General features: G+C 40.2%; 3 protein-coding genes across 7 annotated transcripts in view; 1 reads left to right on the forward strand and 2 right to left on the reverse strand.

The window, feature by feature from the left end:
* The window catches only part of KrT95D (phosphofurin acidic cluster sorting protein KrT95D), a 39950-nt gene extending 29970 nt beyond the window's left edge, over positions 1-9980 (forward strand). For 3 of the 4 annotated variants that reach the window (XM_089473616.1, XM_089473624.1, XM_089473620.1), the window contains exons 5-12: positions 828-1105; positions 4684-5011; positions 6006-6131; positions 7591-8179; positions 8270-8759; positions 8824-9400; positions 9465-9581; positions 9641-9980. In XM_089473616.1, the coding sequence (XP_089329742.1) occupies positions 828-1105; positions 4684-5011; positions 6006-6131; positions 7591-8179; positions 8270-8759; positions 8824-9400; positions 9465-9581; positions 9641-9765 (2630 nt within the window). In that variant the 3' untranslated portion in view covers positions 9766-9980. The remainder of the gene's footprint in view (positions 1-827; positions 1106-4683; positions 5012-6005; positions 6132-7590; positions 8180-8269; positions 8760-8823; positions 9401-9464; positions 9582-9640) is intronic. The other variant, XM_089473633.1, reaches the window with a different exon arrangement.
* A 680-nt stretch (positions 9981-10660) lies between these two features.
* On the reverse strand, positions 10661-12740 carry LOC108609304 (actin maturation protease). Of its 2 annotated transcripts, none has more exons than XM_089473699.1 (4): positions 12390-12528; positions 12084-12327; positions 11254-11350; positions 10661-11196 (listed from the first exon to the last, which is right to left on the reverse strand). In XM_089473699.1, the coding sequence occupies exons 1-4, from the start codon at positions 12421-12423 to the stop codon at positions 10975-10977; spliced, it is 597 nt and encodes a 198-aa protein (XP_089329825.1). In that variant the 5' UTR covers positions 12424-12528; the 3' UTR covers positions 10661-10974. The 2 variants fall into 2 exon arrangements, with proteins under 2 accessions (XP_089329825.1, XP_017856554.1); XM_018001065.2 differs by having other exon boundaries at positions 10848-11196; positions 12084-12331; positions 12390-12740.
* On the reverse strand, positions 11405-12008 carry LSm3 (U6 snRNA-associated Sm-like protein LSm3). Its single transcript, XM_018001066.2, has 2 exons — positions 11848-12008; positions 11405-11795 (listed from the first exon to the last, which is right to left on the reverse strand). Exons 1-2 carry the CDS (start codon positions 11866-11868, stop codon positions 11505-11507), a joined length of 312 nt encoding a protein of 103 aa, XP_017856555.1. The 5' UTR covers positions 11869-12008; the 3' UTR covers positions 11405-11504.
* Positions 12741-14498: the final 1758 nt, after the last annotated feature.

Raw genomic sequence — 14498 nt, forward strand, 5'->3', positions numbered from 1 at the left:
CCCTCGCATATACCTAGGCGTTCGGCCGACAATTTCTCGCAATGATTTCAAACAATTTCCCCCAGTGCGCGGCCAGCTCATCGTCCATCGCTCATTGCCCACTATTCGCTGTCCGCTGTCCGCTGCCCGCTACCCCTCCCCCCTCTGTCGCAGTGCATAGGTGAGAAAGTGGCGCGCTCTTTGCAGTTACCGCTGTTGCTCTGCTCTGCTCTGTCTCAGTCGCTGTCGTTGTCTGTGCTCTGCTCTGCTCGGCGGCCTCTGCTGGCGTCGCAACAAGCACTGTGTGTAAAGAGTCGGCACAGCGCACATTCATTAAGCTGGCAACCGTGTGGCGAAGCACACGTCGTAAGGAAAAGCTTTCAGTTCAATCGACGCGAAGGTGAGATGAACCGATAACTCGAGGCTGATATCTTGTGATTAATTTATTTACGTAGACGTCAGAAGCAGCGGCAAAACAAAAGCAAAGCGCGCGCGTGTTTTTTCCCTCTTTACTTTGCTGCACTTTCCGATGAAGTACGCAGTACGCGTTTAAGTAAAAACGAAAAAGACGCTGAAAGAAATTAAAAAACAAAGCTAAAAGAATTATTAAGTAAACTTCATAAACGGCGGGCCTCAATAAACAACGCAAAAAGAAGCTGGCAGTTGCGGCGTCACGTCTGACGAATGTTTAACCAGACACAACTGTCGAAGGCTTAGACAACAATATACATATATACATACATACATACATATATAGATTCATTTAAATATATTGAAAGTAAGAAATGTGCTAGCATTATAACAAACGGTCTATATTATACATCTGGTTATTCAATATCTTCTGATAGATCGCGTTGCAGAATACTCAGACGAGGACGAGGAAGGTGAATTCAGTTCAGGTGAATTCAACGACGAGTCCAACGAGCTGGCCATCACCGGCTACGACCAGAAGCGTGACTATAATCCGGCCAAGCATGATATGCGCAAGTATCGCAATAAGCTGCAAAGATCGGGCATTGAGGATATCGCAATAGTTGGCCATCATCCGCATCAGCACCATCCCGTGGACAGTGACAGCGAGTTCGAAATGAAGGACAAGAGCTCATCCCGTGCCAAGTTCAGTCGGGTGAGTCACAACATATCCAATATAAATAGCGCACATAGATATATGACCCATGCATATATAAATATGTGTGCGTATATCGTGTAAGCCTTAACAGGTGTGCCCTAATTTGTCCACCCACCGATGTATTTAAAATAATTGTTTTGCCCGTTTGACATGGCCACAGTCAAGGGCACTTTCTCTAAAGCGACCGATTTCTGTTCATTATGCAGTAAACAAATAACAACTTTACTTATCTTTGATAAACAATAAATTAAATCGAAGAAAAAATAACCACTTTAGATTACACACCTTTGCCATAAGGTCTTTAATTAGATTAAAATCATTTGATAAGTTCCTTGCTTGAGTAACTTGCTTAAAAGTTTATATTAAAAATTAGAGAAATTTTCCCCTAGCAACAATATTATATTCACGATATTTATAACTGAATGTGTGGTGACATATATTAAATATATTTCATCAGGATAAAGGTCATGCTTATAACAGAAAAATAATATATAATCCTTATATTAATACAAAAAGTTAGACTTTGTTTAGCTTTATCAGAGCAAACATGGATCAGCCAAAGTATTTTTATCAGAACAAAAGTCTGGTATAAAATAGAAAAATAATATTATAATAATAATAAATTATAGTTATTATAGTAAATATCTGTAAAAAATTAGACTTTGCCTAGTTTTATGAAATTAGGCATGGGTCATTTATAACTAATGTGTGGCGAAAATATATATTTATATATTATATATCTATATATTGTTATAAAGTTAATTTGTATTTTTTATGCACAGCTTTACTTCTTTTATTCTTTTTTTGTTTTTTGTTTTTATTATGATCGCTCATTTCGCATGGCTGCAATTATCAAAGGCTTTGGTCTGTGACAGGTTGCCAGCCGTAGCACTTGCTCTATATTAGCCACAATATAAATATATATATATATATATATACGTACATAAATACATATTATTTTATTCACTTGCAGCTATTGTTGTTGCGGTTGCCTCGATGTTGTTTTCGAAATTTTAAACAGATGACGCAATAATCGGGGCAACAGCATGCAATTATTTCCGTAAAGCAAACACATTTTCGGCATTCTCTTGCCCAGAGTCCCCCACTCTCTAAGACATTGCATAGCTCTAGATAGGTACTATGTTTAGGTGCAACTAAGGCATGGCTAGGAATTTGCTATCGAATCTGTTGACAATTGTCGTGTCTGGCCTTGAATTCATTCGCACAAGCCACCAGACTATTTCAGTGCCAGCAACTGAATCGGCCCAAGAATCGTAATACGTTGTTATGCCATTTGGGGTCGCTTAATGCGATTGCCAAACCACGCTGCTACTGCTACTGCTACTGCCACTGCTGCTGATGATGATGATGTCTCCCCATCAGCTGGGGGCCTAACAAGATTTCACTGACGTCTCCAACGCCTTGATTTATGCAATGAATTTTCAATCGCTGCTGCTTCAAATGTCATTAACCAGAAATAGCTGCAAGTGCAGCCGTAGCTTATTGCCAGACTGACTGCATGTAAATTGGATGGCATGAATCAATCTGTGAATGCACTGCGACATGCAAATCGCAAATCAAAGTACAAATATGAATGCTCGACTCTGATATATCCTAGAATGTTAGTTAATAATAATAATAAAGAAATTCACTGGCTTGTTTGCTAAGTTAGACAATATGTTTCGACTTAGATAAGTATATTTGAGTTATTTTGTCAACTAATTTTAAAGTCTTGGTCTTCACCTAAGCCATTAGCAAATCAACTTAAATTGGTCAATAACAAAGAAATCTTTTTCAACGTATCATGAGATATACAAATATATATATGTACATAAATATAATCATACCCCTTAACGTTTGAATTCTAACTGATATCTGATAAGAAATTTGAAGCTAAATATATCAACTGATAATGACCAATTAAAGAATTTTTATATATTGTTACTATACATGCCATATGTACATATATAAAGAATACTGCATCCTAAATATTAAATTATTTATTATTATTTTATATTATTCCTGAAATTATTTACTAAGAAGTATATTTATATTTTAGCTTGTGTACAATAGTTAGCCAACAAATTGTGGCTAATCTCAGAGATAGCTAAATGTAAATCTTCAGTGCTTCTGATAAGATTAGAGAAAACTGTCGCAGCTGGGGTTCTTGTCGAATGGGAATCAGTGGAGCATGCCAATAGCACCGGCATTGAGGCTTAGGTATAATTAGAAAATCAATTTCATATTTTTAATGCGGAGGCAACCCCAGAAGCAACAATATTTAGTGTAGGGGGACAAAATTCTTAAGAACTTAAGAGCTCTTATAAATATTTAAGAAACAAGCTAATATAGGGGCCAATTATGAGCGGCAGGCGAACGACTGAACAAAGTAGCCGACTTATATGGTAGGAGCGGAGGAGAAGCTGGTGGAGCAGGAAAAGGGAGGGGCATCGTAGGTGCTCCTCTGGATAACTAGTTGCCGACACAAAATGACATGTTCGACTGTTACGCCCCTTTTGTGAGCAGGCTACCTGAACAGGTGTAATATTAGACTGCGTCATTTGTTTTCATTGCTGTCAGTATAAATATTGTTGTTGTTGTTGTTGCGCTGCACGTTATTAATGTGTTGGCTTTTATTGCCAGGATCATTTAAATGTCTGTCGTAGATAAAAAGATGCTTAATGACTGAGAGAGGGATAGAGAGTGGCGGTTAAGATGGGGCGACGAAAGACACGATAGCAATTCAAAAGCTTCTTTTTTTTTTGTTTTATTTAAGCAGCACAGCTGCATAAAACTGCTTCACGCAACTTCCTTCAGTTTTGATTTTAACGATCTGTAAGAGCCTAAAGTTTTTATGGCATTAACCCCTAAAGCATTAATATTTAAATTACGACAGGAAAAACTAGTTAACGACTGTGCAGTATAAATAGCCAGCAGATAAAAATAAAAAGGTATTAATACATGCCTATAAATAAATATATAAATATATATGTGTATTATATATATACATATATACATTACATAGATTATATATGTAAATATGTTCATGTTATATTATATGTACCTCTACCCCTAGTTATAGTCCTCATTTGCAGTTTTACTTTAAGCTGCCTAGATATATATATACAGAACATCTCTCACGCTGATAAGAGGATTATTGAAGGAAATTGTTTTTTATATATTTAACTCATTTAAAATAGCTCAGACGACGGGTATCATGCTTTAAGGCCAACGTAGGTAACAACCAGAAGAAGGCGTGCTGGCAATGCGCTTCAGTCTGTGCTCAGTTCCTCCAGCAGGAATACCATAGCAGCTCTATGCATTCACAGTTATTCAATTAAATATTTGCTATGATAGGGCGGCTGCAGGCAGTTAAAGCGCAGTCGCTACATAAAATGCGCAGTTGGGAGCATTACGTGTGTGCGCGTATGTGTGAGTGCAAGTATATTTAGTCAATGCACTAATATTAGGATATATAACACTTGTGTTTACGTACCAGAATTAGCTAAGCAATTAGTTTAATTGAATATTTGACTAACTGTAATCAAATTTAACTTGTTTCTTCTTTTTTTCAGACAATTTCACTGCAGCAGCGCAATTTTAAACAGAAAATTGTCGCACTGTTGAAGCGCTTCAAGGCCAGCGGGGAGCTGGAGGATGAGGCACATAGTGGCACTGCTGCATTGCGTGGGGAGCGCGACTTGGACGCCCTCTTTCAGGAGCTGGAGTCGTTGTCCTGCTGCGAGGGCGATGATTCCGGGCCGGACATGGACAGCATATCGATTGGATCCACGCCGAAGCCATCGCTGCGTCCGTTCTTCACCAACTCGCGCATCATGCTGCACGACAGTCTCTCGGGCAATGGCAGCGGCGCCCCAGGCAGCGGCGTTGGCGGTGTAATGGGTAAGTGCTGATAAACATCTAATAGTAATTCATGTTGGTTGTGTTCGTTGTTGCTATCGTTGTTGCATTTTCACGGGAGCATTGCTCCAGTAATTTCAAAGTAATTGACGAGTTGTCTAATCTTGATATTTTTATTGCTCTCTAAGGTAACATTTTAAGTACTTACACTAGCGTAAAATAACTCCTATTTCCGTTTGAGATTGCGGACCGAAAAGTGTCTTCTGCCGAAAAGCAAGCAATACTTTTTTTTTGCACGCCCACCAGCAATCGAAAGTTGATATAGAGGGTATATTACATCAGATCAAGTGGAAGAATAAAGCATGTCCGATAGCTTCATTTCAGTATCATCAGCTGGTTCAATATAGAATTGATTAATAGGAATACAGAATACATGGATAATAAACATTAAAAATTATACAAATCTTTTGCATTTCCTTCAAATATTAAAATTGTAAGGTATCATCTCTTCGAATAGCTCAATATTTTGTCCGCTTTCGGTCAAGGCAACGTTTGGTGCGAAAATAAACAGCAGCACGTTTTATACCCACACACACACACACACAGACACCGATACTCACACAATTGCAAGGCCACATAGAAACAGAAAGAGAGAGCGAGAGAGAGAGAGAGAGATTGAACTTCGTCAGATGGACTCTTACTTGCAGTCAATGCAGTGGACCATTTGTCCAACTGTGACGGCTATAGCATATTGTACATACATATGTAAATACAAGTAGATAAATAAACACCAATACACAGAAAGCAGAGAGGCCCGAAAATGAAAAGGGAGCGTAATTGGAGGCAATGCAATACAATTACAATTACAGTTACAATTAATTTTGATTCGTTATAGTTTTGCCTTATTTTTAATTAACAATTTAAGTACTGACACTTATTCGATTGGAAAGCTTAATTGTTTCCCATATTTATATTTAATACACAAACAAAGAAAAACCAAAACATTTTGCATGGCTTGTACAAATTTCTTTTGCAGGAAACTCTGAGCGCCGATCATCGGATAAGAGCGACCAATTGACCAATTCATCTTACAATATTGAATATAACAAAAACCAAAAAAGCATTCATTTAACAAACAATAATAATTCGGCTACAACACCAGGTCTGTGTAAACTGCAGCAAAACAAAAGAACAAATCAAATTACAAAATAATTAAGCAAATCCATACTTAATACCCTCTAACTGTATAACACGAATAATTTAAACCCCTATGGTTCCCCCATGCTCCCGACTTTCGACCCCCCACCCGCAGCTACAAAAATATACAAAACATACCCACATTTCCTGCACACACACATTCAAAACTCACCAATCCAATCCAATCCAATCAGAATCAAGTACAAGGCACGTTTGATATATGAGTTGACTGATTGACTGACAGACTACAATGTATGTATGTGTGGTAGTGACCATATCCAATGTGCACTGTACTTGCGCAAGCAAACGAACACATTAAAAACTTTTGATTTGTTATGTTTATTTTTAAAATTGAAATCCTTGGCCTGCCGCCCCATTACGCACGCCCTTACTCACTCACACACCCACACAAGCACACGACACAAAACTTAATTCACACGCGAGCACACACACACAGAGGCAGGCTTACGAATAAAATTGCACTTGAATGTGCAGTGTGACCGTTCATCGGCTGCTGTTATTTGCATGAATGGGAAGTGCTGTAAATGTGGTGACGTCACAAAAATGCAAATGGGCCGTGGTAATGTTCAAGAAATTAAATTAGAATTCATGCTGTCCTATCAAAATTATGACACGAAAAAAATACATAAAGACATAAGCTATGCATGCTCGAGGGCTTTTAGCCCAACAAAAAGAAACAGAACATCAATTAATTCATGAGTTTGTTTATTTTTAGCAAAAAAATGCTTTTGTTTTTGTTTTTGTTGTTTTCAATTAATAAACACACTAAAAATACATTAAACGCACCCTTAATCACAGCGTCTATGCTACTGGCCATTTGCCACCTCTCCTTTAGCCTTTTCATTGCATGTCGAGTCTTGTCCCCCAATTGAGATTAATTGCGACATTGCTAAGAAAACTCAAGTGGAACACGCTATACAAGTAAAAATAAATATACAGTCCAAAGGTGTTTAACCAGCATACACTTTATGTATGCACATACATACATACATATACACTTATGTACATATGATAGCACAAATACGTACGCCTTGGGCTAGGAGTAGTAAAAAGTCATACCTGTGTATATTTACGAACGCCGCATTTATTATTTATTTACCAATTTAACGTCGTCACATACGCACTAGAGCACCTTGGAATGAACTTCATATGTATATCCCGATACTTCCTCAAGAGCCAGTCCGCTGTGCAGGGGTGGATCGGAGGGGAGGGGGTGGGAACGTTGACTGTTGACTTTCCCAGTTACAGCCTGCATGCCTAGTAATAGCTTTTCTCTTTTGATAAATCGAGTTTTAGTGCACCTCACCTAGCGCAATAAATCCTCAATTCCCCCTATCTGACCTGCGAATCGAATATCGATTTCAATCTAACTTTAATTCAACTTTTCTTTACTTCCTACACAGATCGCGCTGGCAACGATAGTTCCGGTAACGAGGGCAATGCCGGCTACACCGATGGCCAGAACTCTGATCCCCAGAACAGTCCACCCAGGGACAAGGATTACATGCGCCAGCAACAGTATCAGCAGCTGACACCAGTCAGCTCCGTCACGGGCAACATGAACAGCATCAGCCCGGCGCAGGCACAGACCGAGAAGCGTTCGCGACTCTTTCGCACATCAAGCAATACGATGGCTCTGGGTAGTGCCAGTAACGCGAGCATTGGGAACAACAGCAATGCGGTGGTCAAGCGGAAGCACACTCTCAGCCTGAGCGCCGAGCCGCGCTCCGCACTGGAGGCTTGCCTGTCGCCCACGAATGTGGAGCCGCGCAAACTGTTGCTGGATCAGCTGAGCCGCGTATTTGCTGGCGATGATAATGTCATACCCGAGGTGGTTACCATCATTAGTCCGCCCGAGGCTCTGGGCGGCAGCACGCTGCTGGCTAAGCTCGTCACATTGTTTGCCAATTCCTTTAAGCCGGCATTTGTGCCACAGAACACGGCTGAGGTCAAGGCTGTGCTCCAGGCGCTTATGGCCAAGATCCAAAAGTAGTAAGTGAACATCCCTTAATAGTTTTGAGCTGCAACCATTTAACATCTCTCTCTCTCTCTCTTTCTCTCTCTTCTCCCTAATCCAACTAGTTGCAACTCGAACGCCAAGCCACCCCACACGGTAAAGGTGCTGCTGATTGGCGGCGACTGGCTGCAGGGCGCGACACTGCGGCATTACGTTGAACTGCTGGGCGTACGTCCACCCGACTGGCTGAATCACTTACGGTTCTATCTGGTGCCCATTGGCGGCGGCAGCAGCAACGGCAGCGTGGCTCGTCACCTGAGCCAAATGGATCAGGCTTACGCCGCGATGTTCGGTTCCGAGAACTGGGCGCAGCTGTGCGAGCGTGCAGCAGCTACAGCGGCCGCAGTCAGTGCGGTGACCACAGTCAATGCCACAGCGCTGACGGCCAATCTGGCTGATGCGGGCTCCGTGGCCAAGTCGGACATTGCGGAGCTGGTGCAGCGTATACAACGCTATCTGCATGCGGCGGGGCCGTGCACACAGATTCCGATTGCGGAGGCCATGGTCAACTATAAGGACGAGGACTCGTGTCAAATCTTTGTGCCCTTTGTCAGCGTAAGTACAACGCAGATAATTCAAGTGTTTCATCCACATTTAAACATTTTCGTTTTGGCTGCAGGACGTACGTATTGGCTACTTGGATACGCAGGCTTCGCTGGACTTGGAGGAGAACGTCACGTCCAATATGACTGGCAGCGCTGGTAGCGGCAACTCCACGAACGCTTCTAGCAACCCCATACCCATTGGTAATCAGAGCAACACGAGTATGCACGGCGGTATGTCGGGCTCGCCGCCGCAGTCGCAGCAGCCACAGCAAGGAGGCCAGGGCATGGGGCGCATATCACCACCGCTGCAGACGCCGCCAGCGTCGGGCATGACGCATCGCGAGCGAGGTGCCAATGAGGCGCTGATAACGCCCTCGCAATCACAGACTTTGAGTGGTGCGCTGTCTGCGCCAGAGGCCGTTGAGCTGCAAGTGGACTTTTGGCCGATGGTGCGGCATGGCGAGGTGCATGCCAAGGAGTCAAAGAGCGGCATGTCGCGCGGCAGTGATGCGGGCGGCGGAAAGAGTAGCATTAAGAGTACGTTTAGGAGTCTGCAGGTGTGGCGCCTGCCGCAGAATGCACAGCAAATGGGTGATATGTCCAATGGACTGACTGTTAGTTTCGCCACCAAGGAGAAGAAGCAGAAGCAAAGTAAGCGGCCCAAAAGATAAACCATATTAGTTTCTAATACACTCAAAAATTATTCAATCTACAGTTATGCGTTTGGGCAAGAAAAAGGACAAGGAGCGTGATCTCGAGAAGGAGCAGTGCGTCGAGGGTGTCGCACGTCTAATATGCTCACCGAAGCAGTCACATCCCGTGCCGCTGCGTGGTAAGTGTTGCCTTTCGCTAATGAGATTTTAATGTTTATAATGATTTTGTTGCTCACAGTTTACATTGACGGCACCGAGTGGACTGGCGTCAAATTCTTCCAGTTATCGTCACAGTGGCAGACTCATGTAAAGAACTTTCCCATTGCCCTTATCGGCTGTACGCCCATGTCGTGTGCAGAATAAACCTAGTCAAACAAATACCCAATGCCCATTCTCATGCAGACTCGCTCGAACGCGAACAGACACATGCAAACATACAGAGAGCAAGGGAGCCGTACGGATGGACGGCAATTAATATTATTTACTAAGAAGAATGATAATTTATTTTATAGTTAATATTTGTAAATTTTTAGTTAATAAACTACGTATAGCTTCTAATGTTCTTTAAGTCCACAAAACGCAAACTTTGTGAATTTATCAAAAACCTCTCGACTTTTAACACAAGCATCACACATCAATATTCAATAACTAAAGAATTAGAATACATAGAGAAATTATAGAATCCAAACGTTTAACACTTGATCAAATTAACGCGTATCAAATATCCTGTACAAGTAAACCTTATCTATGTAGTTGCAGTTGCAAGAAATCAATTTCTCAAATCAAGTTTGTTAACCAGGTCTATTGAACAGTTGACCAAATGGTTTCGTTTGCAAACAGTTTTTAGATAAGCTTGTTCTTTAATCTAAACAGGTGCTAAACAAGAGTCAGGAGCATTGCCAGAAGAAGGGCTCTAGACTAGGCCACATGATCTCAAGCACTCTCTGCTCTTAACACAGCAACAGCGGATTGTAGTATATATACTCTGGCATTATCCAAACTAAACTAAAGAAGAAACTATCGTAAATATATAAATGATATTCAGCATACTCTAACTACAACTGCTTAGCAATGTGAATGCATATTTAACCAACCCGTCGTCTATATACTATCTAAATTCAGACATTATCTGTATGTGCAACTAAATATCTACTTATACAATAACTTATATATATATACCTATATATATATATACCTATCTAATCAGCATATTCTAACATATGTACTACTCTTATTGTTGTGATTTTTCAAAAATTCATAGTGCGAATAGCCGATTCAAAGATTGTACAAGTTAATATATGTAAGCAATTATATGCGTACACTATTTAGAAAAGATATGTAATGAATCTGTTTCGAAAACATTGTACTAATGGGGTGCGAACGTTGATCAATTTAAGATGAATGTCGAAAGCGTTGCGAATGAGTGCGAAATAACGTAAAATTAATTCAAGTTTAAGATGTGTAATTTATAATTGTATTATTAAATATATATATACACATATATATAACATTTAAAGACAGATCGAAAACAGTTTTATTTGTCAAAGACGCGGGATCATTGCGATTGCAGCATCAACCCACTTGAACCACTTGATATGGCAGATTGGTGACCACAATGGAGCGTTTCTTAAGGCCTTGGTCACCGTCAATGCCGCCAGGTGGCAGGAGAAATGTGAGGTGTTCGTGGCCCTTGGGCTGCGCAAATTCCACAAGATTGGCATTGCTTTCGCTTAACGCCGCCAAAGACCAAACAGCCAAGTTTCGTGTCTTGCCATGGCGTGCCACCACGTAGAACTTTAAAAGGTAAACATTTTTATTTTGGATATTTAATTTAATTAAATAATAACTCACCTTATCCTGGTCATCAATCAGATAGCCCACAATAAGTGCCCAGTGAGCGCGATGGCCAGATCTCTGGCAAGGCGCATGATTGACATCGGCATCATACCTGAATATTCAAGATTTATGTCTAGAATTAAGGTTAACCAAAGTTTCGTACAAATTCTCTTAATTGATACACACAATCGGTAGCACTTTATTTCAAGCAATATTAATACAATTTGAAAAATGCAGCATCTATTCCTTCCACTCCCACTCATCATCTACCCCACTCGCATAGGAGGCGAGACCAGTATAACGCCGTCCCCTCGCACAAATAGCATGGGAATGGTGCGTTTTGTGGTCTTGTACACCTCTTCGTACGTTTCTTCATCGATTTCAACGGTGGTTACTGTTTCCTCAGCATCACCTAGGACCATATTCAAGTGCTGGTCGAACGCGTGTAATCGTCCTCTCAATTCCCGCTCATTACGCATTTTTACGTACACTTTCTCATCCAAGCTGAGGCGAATTAGGTCTAGCGGCTCTTTGACCGGCAAAATTACCTGGCTGAGCTGCAAGTATACAAGTTAGCCCGCTAATGCTTTAGTTGCTGTACTTACGTACCTGTTCCTCTTCAGTTGCCATTTAAACAATTGAAATCTATAGGTTCACAATAAATTAGTAAATTATAAAAATATCGTGGAAAAACGTAAATCGTTTTGTTTCCTTTTTATGTACTAAATAATACCGAAAATTAGTATATTCTGAGTAGCACCACACGCGCTACCAGTGCTGCCCATAAACATACTACAAAACATACTGAATCAATTGCTGGAGAAAATATTTTTTGAAAAGGATACGGAACCAATAGACACGCTCCAGAGCATAGTTGCTGCTTGATTTGGTCACAATCTAAAAAGCCTTCATGAAAATGGCATGTCAATGGATTGCTTACATGCTTCTGCACCAATTCGTATAAATATTGCGCACTGAACATTTCGCCATTTATTGTGTACTTTTGCGCACTGGCATCCGCAAGCAATTCTGCAGCCGTTGGCTGTCCATTAAGCAACATACTTAGCGCTGTCAATCCACAGGTGGGTCCTATCTGCCAATTGCACAGTTAAGAAAAGAATCTATACATTGTGCATATCGGGATTGCTAACTTGTAGGATGCTGTCGATGGGAGTATATTGGCATCTCTTGGGCTGTGTGTACTGACAGACACGACTAAGGAAACAGCCCTTCTGTAGTTCAGGGTAGTTCAATGCCCAGCTGCACTCATCGTTGGTTAATCGCGGTGCAATAACTTTATCTTTTTCTAAAGCTGTACGGAAACTGCTCGAGGTAGCTAGTAAAGGTGGTGGAGGCGGCGGCAGAGGTGGAACAGACGCGGATTCAGACATTTTCAGCTAAAATTTAGCAACGAGATTACTGCGCGGAGTTAAGAAACTTACAATAACAAATTAACAGCTGATTTCAGGCGACTGGCTGCACTGTACTTAAAAAATGATCTGCCAACTTGTCTAAAAACCAAATGTAAAGCGCTTCGGGTTTAAATATACAGAGCTCTCAATAACTGTTGAATGCACCTCGATGACTGCAAATAACTGTCTTTTACTGAAAAAAAAACGAGAGCGTTTTCAGTTGCTTTCCTAACCAGAGCTTAAAAAATACAACGTTAATCAGATATTGGCGATCTATGCTTTAGAACACTCAAATTTATTAAGAAAAGCCAAAGTTGAAACTATTTAATATATAATCCCGTTGAAAGGCAGGGATTTTCTTGGTTAATTTTTTTTTGCAAATGATAATCAAATTCTTTGTAAATTGCTTGGTGGAGATAAAGCGAAGCACAAGAGCGTTAAGGCTATGTGTATATACGATATGAAAAAGCTTTTCATTTGATCGCACGCTTACTCCCGCAATGCAATAGTTAAGCTTCTATGCGCTTTCTATAACTGCTCAGCTTTTATGGCGTTGTAAAAAAAGTATATCAGAAATTCAATCTATTTCAGTCGAGAGTAATGAATGTACGATGAAAGTTTCTTTTCTATTATCCGCGTTAGCCGGGGCTTAAATTGCTACAGACGTGTCTTCAAATATTCTGGTTACTTTTTATTTATTTTTATTGAACGTTCAATGCTTTTAGCGCTGTAAATGCTAATAGATATTCATTCCACTGATTTGGGATACAAAATATTTATTAACTTTTTTATTCATTGATGGACTATTAAATTACATGTACTGTGATTGGCATTGGCATTGATTACTCAGCAAGAACAAAATTCGTGGAAACTCATATCTTTATAGTCATATCATTACTTTTACAAGTTATTTACTTTGCAATTATCTCCCTTGAAGATTGATACCTTTGGTTGGAAATCAGGGTATAATGGTTTTGTGGAAATGTATGTAACAGGCAGAAGGAGGCGTAGCAGACCCCACAAAGTATATATTCTTGATCAGGGCGACGAGCTGAGTCCATTTGGCACTGTCCGTCCGTCCGTCTGTCCGTATGTTTGACTTCAAATTTTTTTCAAATGTCCGTATATACAGCTCGGATATCGACCTTATCACCAAAAATCGATAATTCATCCCGTTATTTTTTATCGATAAAAAACCGTATTGAAAATCAGTTTTAAAATTATATCTCCTACATCTTTAAAGCTAGAGTCTCCAAATTTTAAATGTGTACTTATATGCATTTTATACAATTTCGATTTTTGTTAAAATTATCTCCCACCTTTATATCCACCCACTCACCCACATATTTTTAAAAGACGTATTTCAAATACTAGAGAGGGAGTTCAGGGGATCTCGTAGTTGAGCAATTTCTACTAGAGCTTTCTTACTTGTTTAAAAGTGAAATGCATCTAATTTAAATGATTTCTAGTTTGAAAGATTGGCTGGATGTTGCCTGCACAGCTGTCTAATTAACGTAATCCCTAGTTTGTGGAAGGGTGAAATTGAACAGGAATTATAAAAGCCTGACTTTTATAAATTAGGGTAAAATTTCTCTTTTCGCTCAGACTTTTTACCAGCATTTAGACAAAAGGTACATTTAATTTAAAATTAGTTTAAACTTCTAAATATTACTAATTTAAATGCAACAGCATTTCTTTCTTTGATTTAGTCCATCCATTTCTAGAGTTGTAGGAAAATCTGCATCGCTTAGCCCCCTTTCCTGCGCATAGTCCATAGCCAATTTCGATGCTATTCTGAAAGCGTCTTCCACGTGTCGGCTATCTTTTGCTGAGATCTCGAAATGAGGT

This window comes from Drosophila arizonae, chromosome 2 (genome assembly GCF_054131065.1).
Source record: "Drosophila arizonae isolate 15081-1271.41 chromosome 2, UAZ_ARI_1.0, whole genome shotgun sequence".
NCBI lineage: Eukaryota > Metazoa > Arthropoda > Insecta > Diptera > Drosophilidae > Drosophila > Drosophila arizonae.

Coding starts and splice junctions, on each gene's coding strand:
- LOC108609304 (XM_018001065.2), bottom strand. CDS start 12,629: ATGTCTGAATCCGCGTCTGTTCCACCTCTGCCGCCGCCTCCACCACCT. Junction 12,332..12,389: donor CCATCGACAGCATCCTACAA/GTTAGCAATCCC, acceptor TGCAATTGGCAG/ATAGGACCCACCTGTGGATT. Junction 11,351..12,083: donor GGAGCGTGTCTATTGGTTCC/GTATCCTTTTCA, acceptor TTGAATATTCAG/GTATGATGCCGATGTCAATC.
- LSm3 (XM_018001066.2), bottom strand. CDS start 11,868: ATGGCAACTGAAGAGGAACAG. Junction 11,796..11,847: donor TGGCAACTGAAGAGGAACAG/GTACGTAAGTAC, acceptor GTATACTTGCAG/CTCAGCCAGGTAATTTTGCC.